Here is an 11086-nt window from a genome sequence, read left to right on the forward strand (position 1 = left end):
GGTAATCCTTAGATTTCATGATGCCTTGCACACATTCAAGGCCCCCAGTGCCAGAGGCAGCAAAACAACCCCAAAACATCATTGAACCTTCACCATATTTCACTGTAGGTACTGTGTTCTTTTCTTTGTAGGCCTCATTCAGTTTTCAGTAAACAGTAGAATGATGTGCTTTACCAAAAAGCTCTATCTTGGTCTCATCTGTCCACAAAACGTTTTCCCAGAAGGATTTTGGCTTACTAAAGTTCATTTTTGGCGAATTGTATTCTTGCTTTTTTATGTCTCTGTGTCAGCAGTGGGGTCCTCCTGGGTCTCCTGCCATAGCGTTTCATTTCATTTAAATGTCGACGGATAGTTCGCTCTGACACTTATGCTCCCTGAGCCTGCAGGACAGCTTGAATATCTTTGGAACTTGTTTGGGGCTGCTTATCCACCATCCAGACTATCCTGTGTTGACACCTTTCATCAATTTTTCTCTTCCGTCCACACCCAGGCATATTAGCTACAGTGCCATGGGTTGCAAACTTCTTGAAAATGTAGCGCATGGTGGAAAAAGGCAAATCTAGATTTCTGGAGATGGACTTGTAACCTTGAGATTGTTGATATTTTTCCACAATTTTTGTTCTCAAGTCCTCAGACAGTTCTCTTCTCTTTCTGTTGTCCATGCTTAGTGTGACACACACAGACACACAATGCAAAGACTAAGTGAACTTCTCTCTTTTTTTATCTGCTTCCAGGTGTGATTTTTATATTGCCCACACCTGTTACTTGCCCCAGGTGAGTTTAACCCCTTAAGGACGCAGCCCATTTGGGCCTTAAGGACGCAGACAATTTTATTTTTACGTTTTTGTTTTTTCCTACTCGCCTTCAAAAAATCATAACTCTTATATTTTCTTCAACAAACTAGTATGAGGGCTTATTTTTTGCGCGACCAGTTTTCCGTTGTAATGCCATCACTCACTTTACCATAAAATGTATGGCGCAACCAAAAAAATACTATTTGTGTGGGGAAATTAAAAAGAAAACCGCAATTTTGCTAATTTTGGAAGGTTTCATTTTCACGCCGTACAATTTACAGTAAAAATGACATGTGTTATTTATTCTTTGGGACAATACGATTAAAATGATACCCATGATTATATACTTTTCTATTACTGTTGCGCTTAAAAAAAAAAAATCACAAACTTTTTAACCAAATTAGTGCGTTTAAAATCCCCCTATTTTGAAGACCCATAACTTTTTCATTTTTCCGAATAAGCGGCGGTATGAGGGCTCATTTGTTGCGCCGTGATCTGTACTTTTTATTGATACCATATTTGCTTATATAAAACTTTTAATACATTTATTCATTTTTTGGGGAATAAAATGCTATAAAAAAGCAGCTATTTTGGACTTTTTTTTTTTACGTTCACATCATTCACTGTACGGTATCATTAACATTTTATTTTAATAGTTCAGATATTTACGTACGCGGCGATACCAAATATGTATTATAAAAAAAATTTTAACACTTTTTGGGGGTGAAATAGGGAAAATGGGACAATTTACATTTTTATTGGGGGAGGGGAGGCAGGTGAGGGGACCTCCGGCTGCCGTGCAGGATGATCGGATCGCAGCGCTGCGGGCGATCCGATCATCTATTTTAGTGTCCGCAATGCTGCAGATGCCATGATCTGTATTGATCACGGCATCTGAGGGGTTAATGGCGGACATCCGCGGGATCACGGGTGTCCGCCATTACCGGTGGGTCCCTGGCTGCGATCAACAGCTGTGACCTGCCGCGCATGATCCGGGCATCGCTCCGATGCCCGCGGCTAAGCTTAGGACGTAAATGTACGTCCTGGTGCGTTAAGTACCACGTCACCAGGACGTACATTTACGCCCTTCGTCGTTAAAGGGTTAAAGGAGCATCACAAGCTTGAAACAATGTTATTTTTCCCACAATTTTGAAAGGGTGACAATTTTTTCCAGCCCATTTTTGGAGTTTGGTGACATTATATCCAATTTGTTTTTTTCCTCCCTTTTTTGGTTTAGTTCCAATACACACAAAGGGAATAAACATGTGTATAGCAAAACATGTATTACTACAATCCTTTTCTGTGAGAAATACTTCATTTTCTAGAAAAATTTCAGGGGTGCCAACATTTACAACCATGACTGTATAGGGAAGGGATTATTTTGTCCTCCTATTCTGATGTACCCAATAAAGCTTTATCAAGCACAAAATACTGTAAAAAGGTTGATGTCATTTAAGAGAAAAAAAAAAAACATAAAAGAACAAAATATCATGCAGGCAAAAACTAAAGAGATATTGGATGTATCAAAGATAATACAAGTTAAGAAAGCTAAAATTGTGCTGTTCCTTCTATGCTCAATATCCACAATTAGAAAATACTTCCACGAAAGATCCGTATGAAACAAACTTACAAAATCCCTAAACTGCGGCATCTCATGTATCAAACTGAAGTATAAAAACAGGAAAGATTTAGGCCAGCGCTTTATTAAGCTGGTAGCGCTGGGATTACAGCAGCAGCTGCTACTTCTATGTTTATGACGCGGCAAGTTTGATCCTTCGACCCAACACTTCAAAATATCCATGAAACGAGCGCGATAATAAACGCGGAGGACCAGCTGAGGAGGGAGAATAGAGGTCCGAGCGAAGGAAGGATCAGGGTGGGGGAAGGAGAGAAACCCTGCTACCAAGACAGACACAAGTACATAAATATAGGGTTTCATATCCTTTTTTCTTTTCCCAGTATTGACCCAAACTACACCGTTTTGTCTTCCCACAGGTATTCTTATTTTAATTCATCTAAAATAAAATATGAAACAATTCTGATTCTGCAGTCATGTACTATAGCGATCATTCACATTACAGTGAACACCCCCCCCCCCAAACTACAACGGCCCCGACATACGATCATTTCAACATATGAGGCCATCGCATGTTGAAGGAAGCATCAACATCCGATGCTTTTGTATGTCGGGGCCATCGCATGAATGGCTATCCGGCAGCGCAGACTGCTTCAGCTGCCACCGGATAGCTGTTTACTGTGCCCCGTGTGCTCCGGTGATGGTCTCCTGCCTGTCCTCGGGGCTCCGGCGCGTCGTCGTCGGGATCCTCTGCATTGTCGGCTCTCTCCATCGTCGTCATCACGTCGCTGCGCACGCCGTCCCGTCTTCCAATAGGAGCGGCGTGCGTAACGAAGTGATGGCGGCGACGGAGGGAGAAGATGCCGGGGAAGCAGAGGCCTTGCCGGAGAGTCGGGGACAACCCGGGGACGCGGCGACAGCAATTGAGGGTGACATCCAGGGCAGCGGTGACGAGCGGTGACGGTCCGGAGGGGTGGGGACAGGCGAGTACAACTTCCTCTACCAGTGGTCTTCAAAATGTGGACCTCCAGATGTTGCAAAACTACAACTCCCAGCATGCCCGGACAACCAACGGCTGTCCGAGCATGCTGGGTGTTGTAGTTTTGCAACATCTGGAGGTCCACAGGTTGAAGACCACTGTCCTATACTTTACATTGCACGGATCCCTCAACATGGTTTCAACAAATGATGGTTCATTTGGAACGGATTACCATCATATGTTGAGGGACCACTGTACATTGATTCTGGCTGAACCCGCCAATTTAGTCTGAACACGTCTACTAACTAGGGATCGACCGATATCGGTTTTTTAGGGGCGATAATCGGTGGAGGTTAGGGCCGATAACTTATACCGATATTCCGGTATAAGTTATCGGCTATTTATCCCCCCGCGACACCGCTGCAGATCATTGATTTAAAGCGGGTGCTTTAAATCAATGCACTGCAGTGGCTTTTGCGGTGCCATAGGCCGCCGCCGCCTCCACCCGCTTCTCTCCCCCTACCTGTCAGGGTGGTCCGGGCCATCTATCCTTCCTGTAGTGTCTGGCGGCATTTCGGGTGGAGGGTGAAGCGGTCCGGGCTGTACTTCTTCTCCGGGGTCCTCTTCTCCACACCGGCCTAGTAACGCAGCATAGACGCCGCTGCGCAGTGACGCCCGTGCGCAGCGACGCACCTGACGTCACGGCGTCTATGCAGCGTACTAGGCCGGAGCCTGCCCGGAGTGGAGAAGAGGACCCCGGAGAAGGACAGCCCGTACCGGTTCACCCTCCACCCGGAATGCTGCCGGACACTACACGAAGGATGGATGGCCCGGACCACCCACATTACGGGTAAGTTTAATTTTTTTTATTGACTCGGAGGGTGGGGGAGGGGCCCGACCGGTATAGCGGTATGGGCAAAAATCCATACCGTGGGAGAAAAAAAAACGGTATCCAGTTCATACCGGTATAACGCCCAGCACTACGGTGGGGGGTGCGACGCGGTGGGTCGGGGGGGGGTGGTCGCGGTGCGGTGCATTATCGGCAAGGTAATTGCCGATACCGATAATGCCCAAAATCGTGATTATCGGCTGATAATATCGGCCATACCTATAATCGGTCGATCCCTACTACTAACAGCATGCCCTTTGTTGCAGATACCAGGCTGTGTTCACACGTGGCTTTTAATTTGCATTACCATAGATCTTCGTTGGTGACGTCATGAGGGGGCGGCCCTGAACACGGAAGCCCGCACACAGTGTTCGGAACAATAAACTTCCGGATGCTGGGGAGTAGAGCTCCGGAAGCAGGGCAGCGGAGTACCCCTTTAACATGGCACTTGCAAGCAGACCCTGGATAGGAAAAATAATAGAACATCTGGCTGTGACTATTTTACAGTAGTTCTATCTAAAGCTTTAGAGCTGCTGTACGTTTCAAGCAATTACTTCCCAAAATAATGTGTTATACAGAAGACACAGAACCATTCACTTCATAACAAGGAACAAGGGCTCCGCTATATACCAATGCAGATAGCTGCTCTTTGTGGAAACAGTAATATCTCTAGTGAGATGGTTACTATCTGATAGAACCTACAGGGCTCTGTAGTCAGACACCAAAAACAAGTCCCTCTAAAAACCATGGGGGACATTTATCAATGTTTGCTTAAGTATTCTTTTTTAGTTCTTTTCTTCTTACTATTTTTTTGCTTATGTGCGACTTATTTTTCAACTGGTTTCAGCTTGTTGATAAATTTCTTTCATGTAAGCAATAATTACTATTTTTTTTTTTTTTTTGCGTTGGTAGTGGCCTTTTCTGCTCCATGTCTGAGCTGGAGTAAATTTAGTAGGTTTTTTCATGCGATGCGACTTTCGCACTTTATAAATCTCTGACCACTGCAAGTCAAAAATCACTTTTTGCTTTGGTAAGCATGTTTCTTTTTCTTTTTTTTATTTTATTAATTTTTTGCTTAGGGCACTGCACAATCAAAAAGTCGCACAAAAAATAGAGTAGTCACATATGCGACTTTTTTGCGACAATTTTAAGCAACAATAAATACTAAATGCTTTGATAAATGTCCCCCCCCCCCCTTATCTTAAGCCACTGCCCCATTACCTACAAGTATGGGAATCCTGACTATTGCACTATGTGGCATATTTACTGGAAACACTAAGAACTCATATCAGGTTACGTTCACACATACATAATGCGCTGCGACCATACTATGATACTGCAGTCCAGCTCCCATTCACTTCAGAAAGGGTCTAAGCAGTTCTGCAATATATCTTGAAGACGTTGAAGGAGCGTGGTATGTAGACAGACAAGTGCACTGAGCTAAGTTGGTGCCAGTGTTACAGTTACCCATAGCCCCCAACTCAATATCCACAGGGTCTCTAAAAAAAGGAAAGCTGGAGTCTGTGGTTGTTAAGAGCAGCTGCTGGAGTTTTCCGAACCAATGTTTTGTAGGTGGGGATCTTAGTGCGGAGACTTCAAATGAGGGCTATGGCAGATTCAGCTGTGTTATTCCTTGTAAGTCAATCACTGTTTCCAAATCAAGTATAAGGGGCCATAACCCCATTCATCAGGCACTGAGGTATTAAAGGGGTACTCCGGTGAATACCTTTTTTCTTTTAAATCAACTGGTGGCAGAAAGTTAAACATATTTGTAAATTACTTCTATTAAAAAATCTTAATCCTTCCTGTACTTATTAGCTGCTGAATACTACAGAGGAAATTCTTTTCTTCTTGGAATGCTCTCTGATGACATCACGAGCACAGTGCTCTCTGCTGAAGTCATTATAATAATAATAATAATGCTTTATTTATTGTTGTCTTTAGTGGGATTTGAACCCAAGTCCCCAGCACTGCAAGGCAGCAGTGCTAACCACTGAGCCACCATGCTGCCCTTAGCATACATCTGCTATGCATGGTTGCTAAAATGGACAGAGATGTCAGCAGAGAGCACTGTGCTCGTGATGTCATCAGTGTTCCAAAAAGAAAGGAATTTCCTCTATAGCATTCAGCAGCTAATAAGTACTGGAAGGATTAATATTTTTAAATAGAAGTAATTTACAAATATGTTTAACTTTCTGCCACCAGTTGATTTAAAAGAAAAAAGGTTTTCACCGGAGTACCCCTTTAAGGCCTATTCCAACCTTCATATTTTTTTATTGCATGTAAAATAGCAAAGAAACCCACATTACAAAAATACTTGAATGAATAAAATCTCAATGGCTGTGTACACATATTAGTCTGGTCACTATTTTTACCCAAACCACAAAAAATTATTTCTATTATGGCTTTTCTCTGTGCCTCTTTCACTTCTACGTTTTGTTAAAACAAATATTATTACCTGTGTACTTAGGCTGAGGCTACACGGATACTTTGGTCATGTGACACAAAGATCACCGTTTTGCACCACAAAGTCATGTTAATGAATTGTGTTGCACTGCAACATGGTTTGGGCTACATGGTGACTTCAGTCACATGACACAAAGACTGAAGTGTCGTGCGTAAAAACTCCACACAAATTCCGTTCGGCAAAGTTGCGCAATTCCACCCGAATTTCGAATTTCTGTGTTCTCAAAACCAGCCCCAAGAATTCAATAGGATTCTGCTAATCATAAGACTGTTTTTATAGTTTTGCAGAAAGTGGATTTTCTGTATGTCTGAATGGGACTGCGGAATCACATTGGGCAGTAAATGTCGGTAGAATTCTTCAACAGAATTCCACTGGGAAATTCCAACGTGTGAACTAGTGCTGGGCGGTATACCAGTTCATACCGAATACCGGTGTGTTTTTTCTTTACGATATGTATTTTTCACATACCGCAATACCGTTTCCATAGCAACCAACTCCAATGCGTGATGGCGTAGAGAAACATCCGGCCGCACAGCATCTCTGGGAAGTGTAGTCCGAGCCGCACTGGACTGACTTTGGGGAGCTGGGAGGGGACTACAACTCCCGGCGGGCACGTGACTTCCGGGCGGGCGCGGGAAACTTGAGCAGAACTGTGGAGACATGGAGGAGAGTTACCGGGTGGCCTGACCGAGACCCCGGGTACCATGGTGACCCCGGGTACCATGGTGAGGACCCCCGACCACCTGACCCTATACTAAGGACCTCCAAACCCCGCAAAATAATGTTAAATACCGTGAAACCGCCATAGTTTAGAAAAATACAGTGATATACATTTTTGGTCATACTGCCCAGCACTAGTGTGAACATAGCCTTAGGGAGTATTCAGGTACACCAAATCTACTGCGGATTTAAGGTTGTGGATTTTGCAATGCAATAAAAATGACATAAAACCTGCTTGTAAATCCGCAGATTCAAAATTCTAAAATGTACAACTTTACTGCGTGTAAGAACGCTGCCATAGGCTAGGTTTCCACACAGGTTTTTTTGGGCGTTTTACTGGAAAACTGCTACAACAGTATTTGAGCCAAAGTCAGAAATGGATCCAGTAAGAAGTAGTATAAATTAGGGATCGACTAATATTGTTTTTTTAGGGCCGATATAGATAATCGGTGGAGGTTAGGGCCGATAGCTTATACCGATATTCCGGTATAAGTTATCGGCTATTTATCCCACCGCGACACCGCTGCAGATCATTGATTTAAAGCGGGCGCTTTAAATCAATGCACTGCAGTGGCTTTTGCGGTTCCAGAGACCGCCGCCACCACCCGCTTCTCTCCCCCTGCCTGTCCCGAGACCTATCACCACCACCGCTCCCCCCCGTTGCGCCTAGGGGTGCCTCCAGCTGTTGCAAAACTACTACTCCCAGCATGCCCGGACAGCCGTTGGCTGTCCGGGCATGCTGGGAGTTGTAGTTTTGCAACAGCCAGAGGGCCTACTGTAGGTATAGTATATTATACAGACCCCTGTCCATCCCAGAACCCTGACTCACCTTCCCAGTTGCTGCAGGGACCGTCTGGGGAGGGTGGTCCGGGCCATCCATCCTTCCAGTAGTGTCCGGTCCGGGCTGTCCTTCTCCGGGTGTCCTCTTCTCCACTCCGGGCAGGCTTCGGCCTAGTAAAGCTGCATAGACGCCGCTGCGCAGCGACACACCTGACGTCACGGCGTAGCGGCGTCTATGCAGCGTTACTAGGCCGGAGCCTGCCCGGAGTGGAGAAGAGGACCCCGGAGAAGGACAGCCCGGACCGGTTCACCCTCCACCCGGAATGCCACCGGACACTACAGGAAGGATGGATGGCCCGGACCACCCCCATTACGGGTAAGTTTAATTTTTTTTTATTGACTCGGAGGGTGGGGGAGGGGCCCGACCGGTATAGCGGCATGGGCAAAAATCCATACCGTGGGAGAAAAAAAAAAAAAAAAAAAAAATCGGTATCCAGTTCATACCGGTATACCGCCCAGCACTACGGTGGGGGGGGGGGGGGTGCGACGAGGTGCGGGCGGTGCGGGGCATTATCGGCAAGGTAATTGCCGATACCGATAATGCCCAAAATCGTGATTATCGGCCGATCCCTAGTATAAATCCTCTGTTTATATTACCCATTCCTTCTTAATGCACTTCTGGCTTTGGCTCAATAACTGCAGTGGCAGTATTAAAAAAAATAAAAATAAAAAAACTGCCAAGTGGAAGCACAGCCTAAAGCATTATTCACATGACCGAAAACGTGCAGAATGTTTACTCCCGGAAAATACAGGCTGACATTCTGCACATTTGAATGTTCTGGTGGGCGCTAGGACGGCTCTGAAGTGGGTCATCTGATAGACAGCAATGCATTCCTGCAGAATCCGCAGAAAGAATAGACATGTTTACTCTTTCTTCAGATGCCAGAATCAGGATTTCAGCCGCAGAAATTTTACCATGTGCACAGTGCAGAAGAATCCCTTTGAAATCGATCGGACTCTGCTACAGTGGAATTTCTGAGCAGAGTATTATTCCATTAGGAAAATACGTTGTGTGAACATAACCCTGGGCTATGTTGACGTGGTGGAATTTCTGTGCTCACATTCCATTCTGCCAATTAGACAGCAGATTTGACAATTCCAGAATTTCTTGTACTCCACAAACAGGTTCCGCACGGAATTTAGAGTCCCATTGACTTTAATTGTGGTCTACGGCAGAATCCTGACAACTGGATCAGACAAATCTGGGTTTGTTTATAGTCTGTAACCATGGAGACACATCAGTCGGCACAGGAGCTGTATATATATACCATTTGTAGTGTTGCTTCCTTTTTCTATTCTGGGGGAAAATTGAAGATTTGGTTGCAAAAGTAGAAATTGTCTTAATAAAAGAAAAAAAAATTATCAGTCATGTGACATTTCCACAACCTCTGATTGGAGGATTTCGTGATGCACTACAAGTGCAAGTTATAATGACGTTCAACAGAATGAATCATACGGCTGTGTTCACACTGTGTGGTTGTTTTCATTGGTGAGAAGTGGGGGGGGGGGGGGTTTGCCAAAGAAAAGAGGAAACGCAACAAAAACAGTGTGAACACAGCCCAAGTGGCCATGCACATCACACAGGATGACAGGCTGCGCTTGGACTTGTAGTTCCACCTATATGCAGATATGGTAAACACAGTCATAACAACACTGTCCTGTGAGCACAGAGCCCGCACTCACCTGGGCGCACACCCGCATCACTATTCCCGGGCTCTGGTATCCGCTCCTCTTCACCAGCATTATCCCCGTATACACGGCCCCGGCACCGGCCAGGGCCACTCCAGCCATACGTGTCGCTTTTGTCGTTATCCGTATCCCAGGGCCCCCAAGGGCCACCAATTTACGAGCAAAACCAGAGAGCCCCCTTCCCAAAGCCGCCATTTTCCCGGAAGTGTCAGCTGTCACCGGACCGCTCAATTCTCGCGAGAAGCAGTTACCTGTGAGTGTGCGTGACGTCACAGCAGCTGCCTTAGCGATACTGCGCGTGCGCGTGGCTGCTCACCTGGCGGGCTGTCTCAGTGTGGCTCTCTCCTCCTCCTCCTGCTCCTGCTGCTGCAGAACCTCCAGGATGGCTGTCAGGGCAATGATTGTTGTTATAGTTTTGCAGCAGCTGGAGAACTACCACCTTGGGAAACACTGCTGTATTGTGTGTTCTGTCCTGTGTAAAGCTAGCAGACACAAGAGTATTAGGATAATACTAGACAGTGTTTCTCAAACAGGACACCTCCAGCTGTTGCAAAACTACAACCCCCAGCATGCCCGGACAGCCTTTGGCTGTCCGGGCATGCTGGGAGTTGTAGTTTTGCAAAAGCTGGAGGCATTTTGGTTGGGAAACAGTGGGGGAGATTTATCAAAAAGATTTAGAGTGTTTTTTCCTGTGTAAATTTGTCGCACAGAAAGTCGCAGTCTAAATATGTGCGACATTTCTGCGACTTTTGCTCTAGAGGATTTTTAGAACATGATGCATTCTAGTCTATCTTAGACGGAAAGATGCATTGGTGCTGAATTTATCAAAAGCGACTTTTCAGCGACAACTCGCATCGGCTGAAATGTCAGACCGTGCTGGAACAGGTTTAAATACAGTCTAAAGCATAGATCCCGAAGTCCGTGCGCAGAATTTAGCAAGAGCCGTGCAACGTTTGATAAATTAGGCCCACAATAGACCGGCCTAACCCTCTGTAGTTTGGTCTATATTGATGCGGGACATAGCTTTGATACATCTCCCCCACTGATCTAAAAATTGAGCAGTTCATATAATGATTGTAAAGATATGATACATAAAATGGTGCACGCAAGGTTCACAAAGCAAAACCCAACA

The 11086-nt window shown here is 45.3% G+C and overlaps 1 protein-coding gene across 1 annotated transcript in view; it reads right to left on the minus strand.

The window, feature by feature from the left end:
- Window positions 1–10197, minus strand: part of MICU2 (mitochondrial calcium uptake 2) — a 269219-nt gene extending 259022 nt beyond the window's left edge. The window contains exon 1 of the mRNA XM_056561738.1: window positions 9949–10197. Within this exon, the coding sequence (XP_056417713.1) occupies window positions 9949–10149 (201 nt within the window). The 5' untranslated portion in view covers window positions 10150–10197. The remainder of the gene's footprint in view (window positions 1–9948) is intronic.
- Between the last annotated feature and the right edge of the window lie 889 nt (window positions 10198–11086).

Source organism: Hyla sarda, chromosome 2, assembly GCF_029499605.1.
Source record: "Hyla sarda isolate aHylSar1 chromosome 2, aHylSar1.hap1, whole genome shotgun sequence".
Lineage (NCBI taxonomy): Eukaryota > Metazoa > Chordata > Amphibia > Anura > Hylidae > Hyla > Hyla sarda.